At 40.5% G+C, this 20,427-nt stretch overlaps 1 protein-coding gene across 7 annotated transcripts; it reads left to right on the top strand.

The window, feature by feature from the left end:
• Positions 1-130: 130 nt before the first annotated feature.
• Positions 131-20,427, top strand: LOC129768789 (protein zer-1 homolog). Of its 7 annotated transcripts, none has more exons than XM_055770665.1 (12): positions 131-179; positions 1,605-1,902; positions 9,098-9,475; positions 9,533-9,755; positions 9,813-10,031; positions 10,090-10,292; positions 10,353-10,524; positions 10,584-10,745; positions 10,809-10,970; positions 11,032-11,181; positions 19,731-19,976; positions 20,034-20,427. In XM_055770665.1, the coding sequence occupies exons 2-12, from the start codon at positions 1,724-1,726 to the stop codon at positions 20,214-20,216; spliced, it is 2,277 nt and encodes a 758-aa protein (XP_055626640.1). In that variant the 5' UTR covers positions 131-179; positions 1,605-1,723; the 3' UTR covers positions 20,217-20,427. The 7 variants fall into 7 exon arrangements, with proteins under 7 accessions (XP_055626640.1, XP_055626641.1, XP_055626645.1 ...); XM_055770666.1 differs by having other exon boundaries at positions 133-237; XM_055770670.1 differs by having other exon boundaries at positions 161-179; positions 1,548-1,902.

The raw sequence follows: 20,427 nt of genomic DNA, 5'->3' as shown, positions 1-20,427 counted from the left end.
ATCACGAGCGAGCTTCGGCACTAGCGTATTGTGTTTTGTTTACAAACAAAACACAGTAGACTTCCAAGATGGCTGAAGAGTGGTTTTAGCAAGTTGGCCCACCTTAGGATATACTTCTAGGCGCCTTGGCTTCGGCTACTTTTCTGAAACATCATTTGAGTGTGATAACTAAGCATTTGGTTAGTTGTGATGATTAGTAAAAATTGTACAAAATTTGTTTCCAATCCATTGCGAACGGTTAGATATCGTAACTTGTGATTTGTCTACTGGATACAACTGTAGATGGGAATCGCGAATCGTACGGTTCACACTCTTTTTCATTTGACCGAACAAATTTGCGTTGTGAATCTTCTGACGAATATCAACGGGGAAAAAAATGTAAAACTAATATGAACAGAAGTGACCCAGCACAGGCAGAGTAACTGAATGGAATTTTGGAGGCTAGCAGCTTCAGAAGGAGTGTTTTGTATTTTGTCCAGGAACATATTCAGGGTTGCAAATTGCTATCCTCTGCAACTATGGCTGTAGAAAATGAAATGACCGAAGGTGAATCAGCTGGAGGAAAAGCAAAAAAAAATAATAAAATATTGTTTTAGTGGTGGTGAACTTTCAAGGATACAATGTTTGGAAAATGCATTTTTTTGTGTATTCCGCATGATTTGTTTCGTTCTTGATTTTTGTGCAATCGCAGTTAATATTTGAGTTTGTGATAATAGTGTAATATTTCCCTTCTCCTTGTCTGTTTCTGAAGCCACCATCGAGGTGTTTGATAACAATTCGTTTACAACAGACCTTCAGTTTCTCACATAAATAATCACGTATGTAGGCATTGTGGGTGCAAATAGATCGGACAATTCAAGTTTGTGTTGGAAAACCAGTGCACACCATAAATATACGGCTGCTTACAATCCTGTTAAAATGGAAAAGAAGTGGTAGTGTGATGAGATATTCGCCCTATTTTTAGAATTTGGGAAGAGAAGAACGAACAACGAAGTAACAAAATGCTTATGTGCTTAATGGCCTAATGTAGGGACCATGCCATGGATTACTGTTTAACAGAGCCTTTCAAGTTTTGAGCGTAGGCTTCTACGTTTGTTGACAACTACTAGTTTCAACAATCCTAGCATTCTGCTTTTGGATACCGATTCCATTTGTGTTGATCATGGGTAAACGTTGTTTATAATTGCTGCTTGCTGTATTACGTTGGTGTGCGGATTTAAATAAGGTCAAAGCATATCGTAAGGTCGGCAAGCTCGGTTAAGAACTGGTGCTCGACCAATTATTTTTATACAAAAACGGCCTGATAAAATTGAAATTGACTCTCGGAATCCGAAGCCTCTCTAATTCATTCATATTATTCACTAACACCTGATAGTGAATATGAACCAGGAACATGGATTTCCATATTTTTTGTTATGATAACATTGTTGTAATATTGAAATTACGCGATTCGTCTTACTGAACGAAATGGGAATCGAATTGATTTAATCGATGAAGTGTAAATTTTAACAATTTAGTTTCGTGACGCTTTTGATCCATCTTCCTAGTGTTTTGATTTTGAGCGTTGATAGTGTTGTTCAGTGTGTTATCTACGATTTTTCTAGTGTTAGTCTAGCGAAAAAGCATTCTCCGAACGTTAATAAGTGAAAAAAAAGAAACAAAGTTATACAATTTCGTCGACCTCCGGAACAAATTCTGCAAATTACAAAAGTTGTGAGTCACAATGCTTGGACGTGTTCGGCTCAAAGAGAACAGCATCATGGATGAAGAATTGCCCACTCTACTCGAGACAACGTTCCGCTACTTGGCCAAGAACTTGTTCATCGTTTGCAATATCAATCCAGTAACCCATCATCTTGAGCTGAAGGACGATATCATAATACCAAATGAGGTTTGCGACAGGTAAATAATAATTAGTATACGTAAAGTGATATTTGTTATATTTTCCAAAACTATTATGAGTAAAGAGAATGGCTGGTTGAATACTGCAGATTCATAAAATATATTTTTCCTATTCATTGAACGTGATACAAGTTTAGGGGGTCTCAGCTTCAATTACCTCCAAATGAACATGGTTTGAAGCGCACCATATCTATTTTATTTATTTTGTCTTAACGTCTTTACAACATGGCCTGATTCACAATTGTTCTCCAATTAACTCGATTCGTGGCTATCTCTCTCTAATTCCGCGGCCACCCCGTGCTCACCATGTCCTGTTCCACTTTCGTTCCGTTCTTTGTTTTGAAGAGGCTTTGAACTTTTCAGTTCATTCGCCTCCACCTGTTCCACTTGGTCTAACCACCTTTCTCGTTGCGCTCCTCGTCGTCTCGTACCAGCCGGATTCCCGATGAACATCATTTTTGCAGGATAATTGTCCGACATTCTTGCAACATGTCCTTTCCAACTTATCCTTCCAGCTTTGATCACTTTCTGGATACTGGATTCGGCGACTCGTGGTTCATTCTTCACCTCCACACGCCGTTCTCCTGCACACCACCGAAGATGGGTCTTAACACACGTCGTTCAATGACTCCAAGTGCTCGTAAGTCCTCTTCGAGTATTGTCCACGTTTCGTAACCGTAAAGGACAACCGGTCTTCTGTGCGTTTTGTACAGGGAACATCGCACGATTGCTAAGTCTGTTTGTCCTCAAGTGTTTGTGGAGACCATAGTAAGAACGACTCCAATTGATTATGTATCTCCGGATCTCGCGGCTGGTATCATTGTCGGACGCTACCATTGAGCCATGGTATACAAAATGGTCCATTACCTCGAACTCGTCGCCGTCGATCACTACACTACTACCTAATCGGGCCCTGCCGTGCTTGGATCCGGAAGTCAGCATGGTTTTTGGTTCTAGACGCATTGAGACGCAGTCCAAATCTTTTCCCTTCGTGCTTAAGTCTGGTGTAATATTCAGCTATCGTCTCAAATGTTCTGCCGACAATGTCTGTTCTAGCTTTGAACGGATTTTGATGGTTTGCATTCCAATCGAATCTTTTGCTTATTTTTTATCGATACGTTATACATTACGGTTCCCTAACCCATAAACCATTCAAACTAAGGAACATTGGAAGAATATACATTTAACTATCTGGGTCACGTGGCCGAATTTGTATCAGCGAGGTTTTGTCAATCACTTCATCCGAAAGCTAAAATATGTATAAGTAATGCTAGTAATTTAATGACCCAAAAACTTGTTTCAATAACTCAAAACTGCTTCGAAAGCAAACTATTAAAATCACAAAAATCTATACAGATTTTATTTTGCTACTGTGTTGAACAATATTGTTCGCCACAGAATGCATTTCTAAAATATGCAAAAAAGCAAGCATAGTGTAGAGCAGAATCAAAGCAGAAGCGGAATATTAAACGGGACTTACGTTGTCGGTTTTCATACCGTGGAGGTTGTACGAATTGTTGATTGCATGCTGGGAGCTGCACTGTGTGTAGTACGTACGAAAAGAATGTTGCGATATATACAGAATACGTTACGTGTATTGTTCTGAGCGCATGTATTGTTCTCGCAAGAACAACAATGAATCATGAATCAACCATCTTCAGCTGCGTCTACAAAACAACGCAAACCCATCTGTCCTTCTCAGGACCATTAAACTAATAACTAAAGAGTTGTTTTTGAAATTTAGATGCATTCTTAAAATCTATTTTATATTTATTTTTGACTGAAGGGAGATCCTGTGAATTCAGGAGTGTGTTTGGATTTATTGGTGTGTTGATGTTGTTTTGTATTAGAGAGGTTTTAGGCATCCTCAGTTCATTCGCTTCTAGCCTTGAAAAATACCAATTTGAAAAATCAAACAAAACAACTCGGTCTTCGGTCTGAGTTCGGTCGTTGGTTACACACGTTTATCCCTAAGGTCTCGACAAGTGCATGGTTCAAAGGATTGAATGTAGGTCGTGATCACAAATAAAAACATTCGCGTGATATCTCGGCTTATGTCCAATCACTACAACCTAAACGCGCATCTTTATCGCATTGGGCTCGCAGCAAGCAATCTATGTGATTGTGGCGATGGCTGCCACGACATCGAGCATGTTGTCTGGTCGTGTATCCAGTACCATGCTGCCCGCTCTCAGCTCTCCAGAGCATTGAGGGCACAAGGCAGACAATCGGATATCCCCGTCCGGGATATCTTAGGTAGCCGTGATCCTGATCTTCTGCTCCATCTATACCTGTTCCTCAGAAACGCCGATGTCAACGTTTAATGATGTTTCCTTGTTTCATATCCCTGTTTCATGTCCCTGTCCCTGTCCCTTCATGTCCCTGTTTCATATCCCTCCTATCCGATCTATAAACTTTTACTTAGTCGCGGCAATACATACACACATTCGGGCTTTACAGATACACGGGCCGAAGGTTGTGCAGTCCACTGATGATTCAACAAGAGCCAAAGGTTGTACCGCTCATGACAACTATACACGAGCTGATGATTGCGCCGGCTAGTGATCATTCTATCCTGGATTCCTCGAGTCGAAAAAGACGCACCACGCTAGATATGGGGTGCAGACTAGGGGGGCGTTGCTGATTAACGGTCAGCTGCATCCCAATATGAAGTATCCCATGTCGGGCACCCGTACAGAGCACCGAAGACTGCAACATCCCAATTATGAGAACACTTGTAATACTAACCTCGAGCCAACCGCGAGTAATCGGTTACATATTACTAACATAGTTGTAAGCAAACATTGTCAAAATATTGAACTCCCGGCCCCGTTAGGCTGACGCCATATGCGCCTTAATAAAAATATATATTTTGGATAAAAAAAACTCGGTCTTGAAAAATACCGTTTGGAAAGCCGTTTGATAAGTCGTGAATGACTTATTTGTGATTTTTGTTTCAATTGTTCATTCATTTTGCATGACTTAAATTATTGTTTCCGGGTTAAAAGAGACGTAAGGTATTTTTCAGCATTGAGTGTTGTGTTCTTCGCGGTTAAACTGAAGATGGAAATTTGTTTCGATACAATTGCTTTCGCCTCCGTCGTCACCACAAAATAGATTCGGTTCGGATTTTCTGTTGCCGTTCTCCATCTTCTGAAATGTTTCGTTCTAAGTTGGAGTTGTAATTTTGCTAAGAGATACTGAAAAACTACTTATATTATATATTCAAGAAGTTTCAGTTTCAAGATAGCGAGCATCAACAGTACATGTCTAAGCATTAACATATCAATTAACAATCAATTTGATAATTTCGCGAACTCAAATTGCATCGCGAAACGTTCGGGCTCGTCACTCAGTGAAATTATTCTTTTATGGACTTTTGGCATTGCTATCAAATATTTGAATCAAAGAGTTTTATTATGAAAATTTTTCAATGTTTGCTCTCGCCGGCAATAATTTCGTAGTTTTATGCTATCAGTGCGGTCTTGTTTTGGACATCAACCTTCTTAATTTTTTTTGGAGCCCGCGACACAATGACTGATACGTGTTTGTGGCCCCCATGAAAAAAGGTTCTAAAAGTTCATTAAGCATTTCCATAGCCATAGCCGATTTTGCTTCAGCACTACGAAGGGATTTCTCTAGAGATAGGCAAAAATTGAGGATGAACCAAAACACGTGTAATAAAGGTAGTTGTCAAAAATTAACTGAAAAACATTCAAAATAGCCGTACTAGTCAGCATAAGTGAGAGATATGTGTACCAACATAATGTCACAAAAAAACCTAGAATCGAATATACGTAACCCGCATAAATTCGAAAGTCGCGATACTTTTTGAACAGACGTCGTATACTGAAACACAAGAAATTTTAGTTGAAAGACCGAAGACCAAAAGACCGATAATTGAACATTGGATTCTTTGTTCATTTTCATCCAAATTTTAACGTTTCAAATCTATCTTCGTGCCTTATAATCTGATAGTGATTACACCATCGAGTTTGGAACCCAAATTATGGCTCCAAATGGAAAGTCGACACTACCGCTGTCATTGCGAATGTCCAATTACGAGTCACATTCGCCTCTAATGCGACACTTAGTGGTGCCACGGTATGTCTAATTAGAGGCAAATCTCTGCATATTTGTTTTTTACGGGAATCTAACAAGAAAAAAACGAACTTTGAAAGTACATAAACGCTGGGGACAATTTCGACTATTGATTCAATAAGCTGGATTGTTCCTCGATGAAATTGTAATAATTTGAAACACCGTAGAAGTTTGGAAAATAAAGCCGAAGATTGTTTGGAATCAGTATTGCTTTATTTGTGTGTTTGGAGCAGATTTCACATCCAAACATATTAATTCAGTTGATCGACCTAATCTACGCACGTTCACAAATACGCACTGGCAGGCTAAGAATTACCTTATCAGCGCGTTTTGCATAGCAACGAACAGTAGTCCACTGGTTGAACGTTAGAGTTCAATTTTCTCCTGTGAAATGAATAGTCCCGAGCCTCAATACGACTGGTTGTGATCAAACACATTGCATTGGTTGTGGTTAACATTGCATGGAGTTTGACTTTCCTACGTAGGTAAGCTTTCAGGATGGCACATTCAAAACAAGATAAGCTGTGTGCACAGTTACAGCAGAGCAACTTTTCGTTTCTTGTTTTCTCAGTGAGTATTACTATTGGCGATAATGTGTATTTGGAGTCAAAAAATTTGAATAATTTTAGAATTGCTTCCATAATTGTATGTTCATTGTATGTATTGAACTTTCATGATTTAAATAAATCATATCTCCATTTTAGTGTGTCCAACACGGCACCAATAAGAATCAAACTTTATCAATTTAAAATCGAAGATCTGCTAAGGCTTTATGAAGTTGACAAGCAAATTCGATCCGATCGATTCCAATCGTAAGGGGATTGTAGATTATGTTGATACTCTTATAGCATGGCTGGTCGTATACTAATTCGGTTACAGAACAACCAGCGTCTTTAAGATAAGCGGTTCAGTTCAAAAAGTACGATAATACTGAGTTCCCTGATTCCTTCGAGAGGCGAGAGGAACGATGAGATCAATAAGACAATGCCCAAACCTAGATTTTGGAGGATCAATTGTACCAAAAAGATCCCCCGACCCGCCGTCGGAAGCGGAAGCTCGATCGGACCTAACTAAAGGATCGTTCCCTATGTCTCAAACTAACCGGGTAATCGATGGAACACAGGTTTGTTTGCGAAAGGCCGCCGTATCCGACGGCGGGTCGGCGGCCGACTCGGATTGCGTCACCTCGGCGGTTTAGGACCACCTCTGTTCATTGTCCTCGATTGATGAGGATTACGTCCTCATTACGATGACCTCAGAATAAATTTAATTAAGAAAAACCAATTCATAATGAAAATTGCGCTCCGGTTGTGTTTATACTTAAATACCCCAAATCTCAAATACGCATTTTCGTAGCACTAAAAGATGTCAAAACACTGCATACAACAAGGCAACAACTATACAAATAATATTTGAATGCCAGTGCGAACAATAAAAATGCTATCTATTATACTATTTCGTATTTCGGCTCCGGTGACGCTAATACGAAAGTACCAAAATGTTCTACTCCCCAATACATGTTTATCATTTGTATAATATGTATGCTAGAGCCAATATGAGCGAGCGAGACAGGAGACACATTTAAATGAAAGCATATGAAAGCTTTTCGTATAGTTTGCCAAATACCCGGCCCAGACAGAGAAAGATATATTCTCGTTCATGTTCTTCTTTATCCTCTTAGAATACACTTTCCAACTTCATTTTATGATGAGGTGTAATATTATCACGCTTCTATATAACAACACTATGTGGATAGCGTGGTCGTGTGAAATAGCTTTGCATTTCAGCTGGCCTTGGTTCGATTCCCATTGACGTCGTATGGACTTTTTTTTGGCACAATTCCAAATGAAATGATAAAAGGAAACAGAAAGAGATGTCTGCTCGCATATATACAAACCATTTTTAAGCTTTCGAAACAGCTCATTATTTGCGTATTTGACCCTCAAGCACACGAAATGGCATCATTTCTTAAAAGATGAAATGTTTTTAGCCAACGCTAGTTTGGGTGTACAAATATTAAAAATATTTAGTAAAATTGGAAAAATACTTTGCAAAAACACCGTAGAACAGCAAAATTATCCACTCTATCGATACACCCAACCAGGGGCCGTCAGATTTTCTAACATTTTGGAGACTGCAAGAACATATAATGTCATAATGCAATGAAATACCATCGTTGATGTTGCACGAACGATTACTGCCATGCCACCAACTCAAGTAGAATGGCTGTTCTCTGATTGGAAAATTGTGTAGCCAGATCTTCGAGTCTTCATGAAGGATCATTTGGCTGAAGCAATTCTGTATTACGAGCATTCTAAAAATTGATGTTTTTATTGTCTAATCAGAGAAAATCGTAAATCAAACGTTCTAATGAAAAACATGGTTTTGAATAGTCGGGAAATTTTCGTAGTCGGGAAATTTTTTTCCGACTCCACTGTCCTTAATAATTCATCATTTTCGCTTCAAACCAATGGAACACAAAGCTAGATGCGCCAACGTGAATTTTAATTGGACTAACACAGAATAATAATTGGACGCTTTGTACGATCCAACCACAGAACGAACATATAGGAAATCACTTTTTTTCTGAATTTTCCTTCACTTTCCTTTTTCTCTCTCCCTATAAACCTTCATGAGGCAGAGACGACCTGAAAGTCTTTGAAATAAAGATATAGAAAAAATGGGGGTTTCTAACTGGCTAAGAACGAAATTTATACCCGTGTACGCAATCTTAGTTTTACGTCCATATGAAGAGGAACGAAAACATGATTTCTGATGCAAAAACGTTTTTTGTTATTACATAGTCAGTTTGGCACTGACTCAGTTTTAAATACGAATTCGCTATTAGACATTTATCAAGTATGCTATAAAGGTCCTCGCGTTAGTATTATGCGGGCGCTACACGATCCGTCCAACGTTTCACTCGAATGTTGGACTCAAACATTTGACTCGATGAATCGACAAATGTTCCAATCTCTGTTGGAATACAAGAACATGAATGAACAGTGCCTTATTTAGAATCTATTTCTCCTAAGATCAAATATTTCATGATTTCTAGAAATTTGTTTTGATTGTGATTTGTTTCCTGTTCCAGATTCCTACACTATCAGCAGGAATGCGGTCAGGACATAAACGACCGGTTTGTAAATATATTCAGAGACCCCGGTAAAAGCCCACTGCGCAATGTCCGTTTGCGTAACAGTACGATCACCAACGAAGGCATGCGGATACTGTTGCGGCATAAACTGAACTCCTTGTCTATGTGGTACTGCAACAAAATCACTACAGCCTCGTGGAACATATTGATCGAGAATTGCAGGCAGCTGAAGTTCCTGGAGCTCGGACGATACGTGGACATGCTCAAGCACAGCGAACCCAACGAAAAGACGCCCATTGATTTTCAGCTTGTGCTGCCTCAATTGCGTCACTTGATTCTCAACGGAGTTGTATTGCAGCCATCGATTCAGTTCAGGTAAGTGCAATGTTGTTGATTTACAGACATACAATTGACATTTTATTCAAATTTCAGTCATCTTGCGGAACTGTCGCACCTCGATCTGACCGCATGCATATTTGCTGAGTTCAGTTTGAAAGCACTGGTTGGTTTACCAAAACTGAAAGCGTTGATTCTTTTCAATGTATGGCCCCTAGATCACGAGTTTTCTACTTTATGCATGTTGAAGAAGTTGGAAATTCTAGATCTGTCCGTATCGCGGGCAAACGTTGACGGAAATTATCTAACACCCAATCGAGTATGAACTGTTCAAAATGTATGCTATCAACAAATCTAAAGTTATGATTATTTTTAGTTGTTGTCGAATATAGTGGAAAGTTTAGCAAATTTGCGACATTTGGATATTTCCGGTACGAATCTTGCAGGCGATGGAGTGGCGATGAAATCGAATACTAGCGGCGGGAGTTCTGACATTCCAGGCCTAGCTAGTCGTGCCGACCGGCCGCTGGAATTTCTTGGGTTGTACTATACCGCTCATTCAGCCTGCAAGTGGCATGATATCCCCGCAATGAGGGTAAACTTTTTATCATTCGATTGTCATTTGTTGGTGCCATAACGATACTTCATTACAGATTGCAGGTGAAGCAACTGAGGAACAGATTCTCGTGGCAGCCTCTGTCTACCAGGATCGCCATGAGCTTCTAACGAAGGTACTGAATGATCTCTACCATTTGTTACGGTTCGAGACCTGTAAGCAAATACACAATGCGCTGGACGTCGTTCTGTCCGCTATGGATAAACATATTCGTGTCAAACACATACAAATTAGTGGCAGGTTTGTCAATTAACGATCCATTTTCTATCAAAAATTGAATTCTTTTTCCGCCTGTTTTAGTGCCACGTTGTTTTATATTGTTAAAGGGCGCAACAAGATTCAGTTTGGCGTTCCTCTCAAGAATCATATCATTCACACTTTGTTGAATGGAATGTCAACCCATCTGACCGATGATACAATGATGCGGAACGGCTGTCTCACTCTATGCCAGTTCAATATCCCCCAGGATGTGGTCAGTATAAGGCAGTGATGAGATATATTATTCAAAGGGTATAAAGAAAGCTTTTGTAGTTATTCGAATACGAGCGTTTGGTACGTATTTTGTTGCACGGTGTTTCTTATCGCGAGCAGGAAGGCTTCGTGCAAAGGATTGCCATCTACTTGCTGAATTCATTGGCCTGCCAGGTGGATGGTTACCAGAAAATGTTCTTGGGCGATATGGGTGCTATTTCGGTTTGCTATCTCTCAACACATAAATCTGAATAGTTTTTGTAATACTCCAGTTTGAATTTTCAGACTATGTTGAACCTGATAAGTGATCGATTGTCTCGCAAAATCTTCGATGATGTGATGGAAGTGGCGTGGTCTACCATGTGGAATGTGACTGATGAAACAGCGAAGAATTGCGAACGTTTCCTAGATGGTCGTGGAATGGAATATTTCTTAGGGTGTTTGAAAGTATGCGAAAATAAATTTGCCGAGTAGCAAATTGTTTCAAAACTGAAGGACGCGTTCTTAGTTATTTCCAGACAAAGACGATCTACTGAGGAACATGATGGGATTACTAGGAAATGTTGCAGAGGTGAAAGAATTGCGACCACGATTGATGACACCAGAGTTCATAACAGAATTTGCCGATTTGTTAGACTCATCAAGTGATGGGATTGAGGTAATTTTGTTTCATATCGATAACTATGTTTTTAGGTCCCACTAATCCTCACATTCCAATAATGTTTAATCATACTTTTGACGCACTGCTTTTAAGAAAAATAAATACCGTCGTGCGGTAGTACTTTAGATACTTTCTTCAGTTTTCGTACCGCGTAAACCTGCGAATTGCCAAAACCCGACCAATTGTGCAACTTTGCAGCGCCTTGAAGCTGCGTTCCCGAGAGTACATGAACTGAATGTTACTCTCCTCGATGAGTGTTAGAACTCCCTGAAAACAGCAATTACAGCACAGCAGAGACCATCATCGGGTATGAACAAAGTGGACGACGGAATGGTTTGACGAGGAGTGCCGAGCGTTTCGGAGCGAGAAGGATGCAGCACACGCAGCAATGCTACGAGTGATTCGACAAAACTGGGAACGACATCGACATTCGGGGAAAAAGCGCCGCCTGGAAGAGAAAGATCTCGAAAATTGCAGAAGTTCTTCAAGAAACTAAACACCTCGCACAAATGCTTTGTGCTGCGGGATGGAAGGTGCAGGAACAAAAAGGAGGCATCTTGACGAACGATCGCGAGGTGATTGAAATTTGGAGGCAGCACTACGATGAACACCTGAACAACGCGCAGAAAGGAGACCTCTTGGGCATTGAAGAGAACTACACCAGTTCAGTGAACAACAACGGCGTACCACCCTCTACAGTGATTGAAGTTAAGGAGGTTAAAATCTGTTACAGAACCACAAAGCAATTAACAAGGATGGCCTCGCCGGATAACTTATAACTTGCACCGCCGGATAACTTGTATGCACCGGTTGATAGTCAGGATCTGGGAAACGGAACAGTTATCGGAGTGGAATGAAGAAACAATCTGCACCGTTTATAAAAATAACGTATATCATATTTGCGAGAAGTTATCAAGTCGGAATCATATCCAGTTGCTCGACGGATCATTTTTTTCATTGCGACAGATTCTCCAGAAGTGTCGCGAGTATCAGGTCCCTACGTATCATTACGCACCGATGCAGAATCATGGACGAATACGGCTTTTCCCGAAAGCTGACAATACTGATTCTGGCAACGATGAACGGTGTGCGATGCAATATGCGGATCTCAGGCGATCTGTCCAAATCGTTTGAGACTCATAGGGGACCTTGACAAGGCGATCGGCTCTCCTGTCTGCACTTCAACTTGGCACTGGAAGTTGTTATGCGGCGATCGGGCTTCAATATGCGGGGCACGATTTTCAACAAGTCTAGTCAGTTAATCTGTTCGCCGACGACGTGAACATAATCGGAAGAACTCATGCGGCGGCAGCGGACTTGTATATCCGATTGAAACATGAAGAAAGGTCGATTAGAACAATGCGTCTAAGACTAAATATATGCTAGCAGGAGGGACTTATCGTAACAGAATTCTTCTTGGTAGTAGCGTTGTGATTGACGGCGACGAGCTCGAGATGGTAGAAAAAATTGTCTACCTTAGCTCGTTGATAACAGCTGACAATAACTGCCGTGAAATTCGAAGACGCATAGAAAACGGAAGTCGTGACTACTTCTTCTTCTTGGATGGCACTAACGTTCCCAGTGGAACTTTGGCCTTCTCAACGTAGGTATTACTTGCGTCATTTTGACGTAGGACTTCGTCTAACCGGAAGATATAGGGGGTGAAATGAAAATCTAGGTACTGAATAAGTAGGAAAAAATGCAAGATTTGGAACGCTTATAACTCGAGCATTTCTCAATAGATCGCAAAGGTTTTTGAATCAATTGATAGGAAATATATCTACGCATCTATCATAACGAATAACATTTCAGTTTTCTTGAGATAAATAGATGAGTTTTCTAAATTGGAACCATTCCATAAAACACGGCGCTTATCAGGGCCATTAAACCTTTCAAAAAAGAGTTTACGAAATACAGTTCAATGCATTCTAAAATAATATCCAAAATAATAATAAAACACAAATTGATTTTTTCATAATTTGTTTGCCAGGATCTGATGAGTATGTGAATTTGGCAGTTGTTCTGAGCTTATTGATAGTTGGGGACTTTCCTGATTATTCAATTTTCACCAATTCTCAAATTGTTTCCAGATTGAAAGTACAGTAATTTACAATTAGTTCGACATTTAACTAATTGGACGGACATGTAATGCGACATATTTAGTTGGACATTTTTGTAAACATAGAGATCCAAATTATGAACCCACATTAAAAGTCGACACTGTACCACTGTCATCGCAAATGTTCAATTACAGGTTAAAATCGCCTCCAATGCGACACTGAGTGGTGCTTCGGCACGTCGCATAAAATGTAATTTACTGTACAACATGTCACAAGCTGGATGGGAAGAAATTTTCCAACTGTGAAAGCGAGTGGCTACAAATCGCTAAACAGGAAGGTTTAGCCGAACAAAATACAGTGATAACAAAACAATAAACTCTTTAGATTAAAGATGATTTTGTGGTCCTGAAAAGGACCCTTTTTAGGGTTTGCTTCCGGATCAGCAGTCGGAAAACGCTCTTTACATGGAGCTGGTATACTTCGTCACCTCTTTGGTACCTTCGGAAACCGCATGTAAGTTCACCGGGCAGCAACAGATTGATTGCGATCTGAATTTCCCACGCCGTAATGGTTGACCGCTTATTGTATAGGGTCAGCCGCGAGGCTTCCGCTACGATACGCTCAAAGATGCATTGACGAAGCTCATGAAGCTCAGCGCCTTCGATGAGAAACCGGTGTCGAAATGAACCTGCTTCAGCACCTTATGATGAAGATAGCATATGATTCCTTCTCCTTCTTGTCGGTTCCCGAGATATTCTTCTGCGCCGTTCCGAACTTTTTGGCGGCTTTTCCGCTATTCCACCAGTCTTCGATGCCTTCGTGTTTGTTAGAAGCAACAAATCGTAATGAATGTATTTTTTTGCCATCGCTGCCTTTTAACGCTTATTCGTTCGTCTCGTTGGACTCGCCCCTTTCTTCCTTTCTTTGTTTTTAAGAGGCTTTAAACTTTGCAGTTCATTCGCCTCTAACTCGCCCCTTTGGCTGAGTCTGCCGATTTGTCTCTATCCTGTGAGCGTGTACCGCTAAAGTACAAAACGCGCGGATCCGCTGAAAAATATATCATTCTCTTTCAAACCGTAAACCTGTGTGGTTGTGGACGTGACAAAGGAGGACAAATGAAGGGAAAGGCAAAGTCCCACTCGAACCGTGCAGGTGTTCCCCGTAGATGTATCCGCCAATTGCTCCGCAAAGGTATCTAGGCTGAGCGCGTTAGTACCAGTGCATCAGTCCACCTGATATACCGGCGTTGTATAGTTTCGGCCGCCGAAGTGATCGTGTTGGCTGGCGAAGCTGCTCGCGACGATAAGAAACCCCACATTGAGAACAGACCACATTCGGTTCGGTGGACATCAAGACAACAGGCAGTTGCAGTGAGTGGCGAGTGGCAAACGCAATCGCAAAACGGCAGCAGGTAGCATGAGAAAAAAGTTTGTTCTTTATACAATCTGCTTTGGTGGCAAATCCAGAACAAGGCAGCATCGAGGGCGTTCGAAATGGTTTTTTTTCAAAACCACGAGTACAAAGTTTTCTAAATTGGAACCATTCCATAAAACACGGCGCTTATCAGGGCCATTAAACCTTTCAAAAAAGATTTTACGAAATACAGTTTAATGCTTTCTAAAACAATATCCAAAATAATAATAAAACACAAATTGATTTTTTCATAATTTGTTTGCCAGGATATGATGAGTATGAGAATTCGGCAGTTGTGCTGAGCTTATTGATGGTTGGGGACTTCCCCGATTATTCAATTTTCACCAATTCTTAAATTGCTTCTAGATTGAAAGTACAGTAATTTATATTTAGCTCGACTTTTAGCTAATTGGATGGATCTGTAATGCGACATTTTTGTAAACATAGAGTTCGGGGTCCAAATTATGACCCCACATTGAAAGTCGACACTGTACCACTGTCATCGGAAATGTTCAATTACAGGTTAAAATCGTCTCCAATGCGACACTGAGTGTTTCTCCGGCACGTCGCATTAAATGTAATTTACTGAACAACATGTCACAAGCTGGATGGGAAGAAATTTTCCTACTGTGAAAGCTGTGGCGAGTGGCAAACGCAATAGCTAAACAGGAAGGTTTAACCGAACAAGATGGGGATATCGAGTGATAACAAAAACACAACACCAAAGGTTCTTTTCAGAACCATCAACATGTTCATAAAGAGTAAACAGTAAACTAATCCATTTTTCAGGTAGATAGGTAGGTATTCACGTAGGAGAAGAAAATAAAACAATATATTTAAAATATATATTTATCAAAAGCTGTCCCCTTTGTATAGTCCTACGTCACTCCGGTTATGTCCCCGACATTACCCACCCGTCTTTTTATTAGTAGTACTTTAGTATTCTGGAGTGGCAAGCTCTAGAATACGCGCGACCACAGTGTAAGTCGGAAGAAATTTCTTTGACGAAAAATCAGCCGGCCAGAACGGGAATCGAACCCGAACCCCCGGCATGATAATGTGGGACGCTAACCACTCGGCCACGGAAGGACGAGTCGTGACTGCTAGGGGCTCCAAAAATCCATAATATCCTATAAACTCCGTCCCCGTATGAAGCGTAGCATGTACAAATCTCTGATTCGAGCGATGAGCCTTACGGACACGGACTTTTTCCAAATCTGCCAAATGTTCTCGAACACCGAGCGCTAACAATAATATGCCGCGGTGTACGAAGTATGGAGAAGGAGGATGAACCACGAACTGGTGCAACACAACGGTGAACCCAGTATCTACAAAGACGCCAAGACTGGAATACGAATACATATTACAAGATTGTCGGACAGCAGTCCCGCAAAGATGATGTTCGCATCGAATCTGGTGGAGATGAGACAAAGAAGAGCCCAGCGAAAGAAGTACGGCCTGTACTCGAAAAAAATGCACCATTTTTATCCGTGTAGTTACACGTCCGTGGGTAAAAAATGATGAAAATCTGGGTATAACTAGTTTGAAGTGTATTTTTTACATGTGCAAAATTTCAAAACAATCAGTTTAGTGGTTATCGAGATGTCATCGAAACAAGAAGAAAATCGCCAGAGAATTTTGCGCGCCGTAATGGAAAATGCGACTGCGACCATGAAATGGATCGGAAGACAACTGGGAATCACCCATACAACTGTGTCTCGGATGGTAAAATCGTTTAAGGAGTCCCAGACAACCAAGCGGCGAGCTGGAAATGGAAGAAAATCGGAGACAGCTGACCCTGTGAAGGCCCGGAAGGTGTTGGATTATTTCAAGCGTAATCCGAACCTTCCGATTCGTGACGCGGCTCTGAAGGCAAAGTGTTCCGCCTGGTTTGTTCAGCAAACCATGAAACGAGCTGGGGTTCGTGTATTCAAGGTCCGGAAGGCACCGAAGCTGTATCGAGATTGGTTTACCAAAACGATGTGTGTGGTTATGGATGACGTAACCTACATCAAGGCAGATTCCAGCAGATACCGGGGCTGGAATTCTGCGTTACCAAGTCATGGTTTGATGTTCCGGAAGACTAAGGAAGAAGAAAGTGGACAAATTCGCTAAAAAATACTTGCTCTGACAGGCTATCTACCAATGCGGTGAACTGAGTAAATCATACATCACAACGGGTACCATCAACAGCGAAATTTACCGCACCGAGTGCCTCCAGAAGCGTCTGTTGCCCTTCCTGCGGTCCCACGGAGGTGAGACACTATTTTGGCCGAACCTGGCATCATGCCATTACGCGCGAACAACGTTGGATTGGCACAAAGACAATAACGTTATTTTTGTACAAAAAACCGCCAACCCCCGAAATTCACCAGAGATTCGTCTGATGAAAAAATTTTGGGCTAAATGAAGGTCAAAGTTCGAAAATCGTCCAAGATGTTCGAGAACGAGCTGGAGTTGAAGAAAGAATGGATGAAAGGAACCAAAAAGGTCGGCTCCACCATTGCACAAAATGTAATGAGGGGTCTTAAGGGAAAGGTGCGGGCTTTCAGCGATGGAAAGGAAATTGAATAAAGTAATTATGCAGTAACATAACCCATATGTTAGCTCATTCCCTGAAAGTTTCAAGAAAATCCGACTTAAAATAAATTTTTGGCGAACACTTTTGTCTGGTGCGTTTTTCTAGTACAGGCCTCAGTTTGACCAAGTGGAGCAGAACTTGGCAAGAAACAAAGTGGCTCGGAGTCGGAGAACTGCAACTATGGACTGGGTTTATTGGCGAAGTATTGATGTGAATAAGATTCAATCTTTCCATGTAGCATCATCAGAGTATTTGGGTGGGAACAAACATTCCCTCATCTTTCATGTATTTGCAATGCCGATTTCACCAGGCTGCTTGATTTTGAAGTCTGTGTTGGGGAAACCGTGAATCGGGCCAATCAAAACGTGGCAGTTAGGGTGTTGAGATAACGCTTATAATTTGACAATTGTTTATCTCACAAAAAATATAATTTTATTAATTGTGATAGATGTGTAGAAATATTTCCTATCGATTGATGCTAGCATCTTTCCGATCTATTAAGTTACAAGCATTCAAAATCCTTCATTTTTTTTGCATGTTCAGTGTTTAGGTTTTCATTTCACCAAACCGGCCCCCCCCCCCCCCAAATTCCCGACGCTACGAGCAATCTTTTTGCCTACAATTCGACGTTAGCTCACAATGTGAGTTGATGCGTATCACGAGTTATTCGCCATTTTTCGGACAAACGGACGTTTATAAGTTGGCAGAATCAATGGTGGGATGATCTTGGAAGATGGTTCTACTCTATCATTCCCAAATTTCAACCAATTCGTTTTCAATTCACGTGTTTCGGGTAGTTCTTGCTAAGCACAATTTATGTGATTGTGGTCCAGGATGTCATAATATCGAACATGTTGGTTAGTTACGTAAAAAATGCAATCAATGGATTTGACTGGCTGTTGATTTAGAAGTTAGAAAGGGTATACTCGCGCATATAAAATAATGATAGCTTCAGCAGTCGCGATTTTAATATTATACTCCCCATATATGTCTTCCTTAGAAAACCCGCTTCACTTCCTCGAATGCACTTGCCTTTCCCATTCCTATACATAAGCAGAACTTAGCACCCAATGAGGTCAGTTCACTATAGCAGCTACACGAACTTCTCAAAAGAACACTCATGGCCATAGGATACTCAATATACATCACCAGACTATAACGTTATTACAACCCTTTACAAACAATGTTCCGGGCAACGTGGCAACAAAGTAGAAGATGCTATTTTTATCCGTAATACATTTCTGTTGTCATAGATTTATTCGACTTAGATTTATATTTATGTAGATCTTAACTATTTAGACTTGTATTTAAAAATAATAAATGATGACTTCTTGTCTTCTTCTGCATAATTGAATAAACAGAAGAAAATGGTAGTAATGGCTTTAGTGGTATGTTTGTTTACATTTTTTAACAGAATGTCGTTCCGGATTCAACCACGTTATATCATATAACCCGTTTAAAGGATACAAGTTCATACAGGAAGCGGTTTTTAGGTTTTCCATTTGATGTACCGAAAAAGAAAAAATTACAAATTTTGAACAATGAAATAACTCATTTCAAATATAATTACTACACACAATCACAGTCCTATCCCGTCCGTGCCCATAGGACCAGACCCATCAACTTTATTAAACTGCTCTCTGTGTTACCGAAAATATTACTATTATATGTAACATAGGAACCATAACATTCTTCTTCTTCTTCAATGGCACTAACGTTCCTAGATGAACTTCGCCGTCTCAACGTAGTATTACTTGCGTCATTTTTATTAGTACTTAGTTGAGATTTCTATGCCAAATAACACGCCTTGAATGCATTCTGAGTGGCAAGCTCTAGAATACGCGTGATCACAGTGCAAGTCGGAGGAAATTTCTTTGACGAAAAATTCCCCCGACCAGAACGGGAATCGAACCCGAACACCCGGCATGTTAGTTATGACTCTAACCACTCGGCCACGGGAGCACACGGGGGAACCATAACATTACTAAGTACGAATTGGCAGGCAAAACCACCCTCCAAGACATTTGGCTGCAAGAGTTTTCGTTATGGTTGATCGACAGGATGTACATGGATGTTTCATATTTACATCAAGAGCTCCAGATTGTGGTGCAACTGATCACTTACTTTTGCAATCAGTACTTGCAGTGATATTTCAATCGCGAGAGCAGGTATGCGTTGCCGAACTTCTCTGGGAACAGATTTTTGATCTTGAAGTGGATTGTGAAGAAATTGTTTTGGAGCGATGAACCACTTCCACACGACTTTTAGGTTTGATAGGGATAGTTTTTAGAAACAGCTTATGTAAGATCATTCGAAAATATTATTCTAGAGAAATCTATCATTAATTATATAAAATATAACTATAAAGTTATGTGAAAAACTAAATTGTCAAAAGTATTCCGCACGGCGACATTCATATAACTTGAATTACCAACATAATCATGATTTTTAAGTGGTTCATATTTTCATAGTAGTTCATTACTCCGTTTCAGGTGAGCTATAATGCCGCAGGCGTACTCGCACACATTGCGTCAGACGGAGAAGCTTCATGGGCCATCCAATCGCCTACACGCGATCGGGTACTGATTCGCATGGTGGAAGCAATCGAGCGCTGGGACTTGTCGGCTGAGCGTAATATCAACTATCGTAGTTTTGAACCGATACTTGGTTTAATATGCTGCTATCACACACCCGCGTGTCAGCATTGGGCCGTGTGGGCCTTAGCCAATTTAACTAAAGTAAATATTTTTTTCTGAAGGTGAAATAAACTCAAATTCTAAATCCAAATATTGCAGGTTTATCCCATTAAGTACTGCCGGTTGGTAGAACGGGAACGAGGTGTTGAATTGCTGCAGGAGTTGATAGATCATCCTCAACCATATTCACGTTTGAAAGAACTAGCACAGATGGTACTGACCCATTGTCAAAACTTCAATTGGACGTTCGATCAGTGCAAGAAGATGGAATTGGATGGCTGAATGTCGGATGGTTGTGTTCCCATAACGAGCACCAGCATAACAAATTGTGAATTCCTTGCGTAAGCACATATACATGAAACATATATGTTCTAACTAGTTTTACAGTATATCGGAATCTGTGGATGTTCAAGGCTGGCGTGCGGAATACCAATAATAGAGTAAGGCATGTAATAAATTGTGTAACAAATTAAATTATTCATGCACAAAATCA

This window comes from Toxorhynchites rutilus, chromosome 2 (genome assembly GCF_029784135.1).
Source record: "Toxorhynchites rutilus septentrionalis strain SRP chromosome 2, ASM2978413v1, whole genome shotgun sequence".
NCBI classification, from domain to species: Eukaryota; Metazoa; Arthropoda; class Insecta; order Diptera; family Culicidae; genus Toxorhynchites; species Toxorhynchites rutilus.
This window is presented reverse-complemented; position numbering and strand designations above follow the sequence as displayed.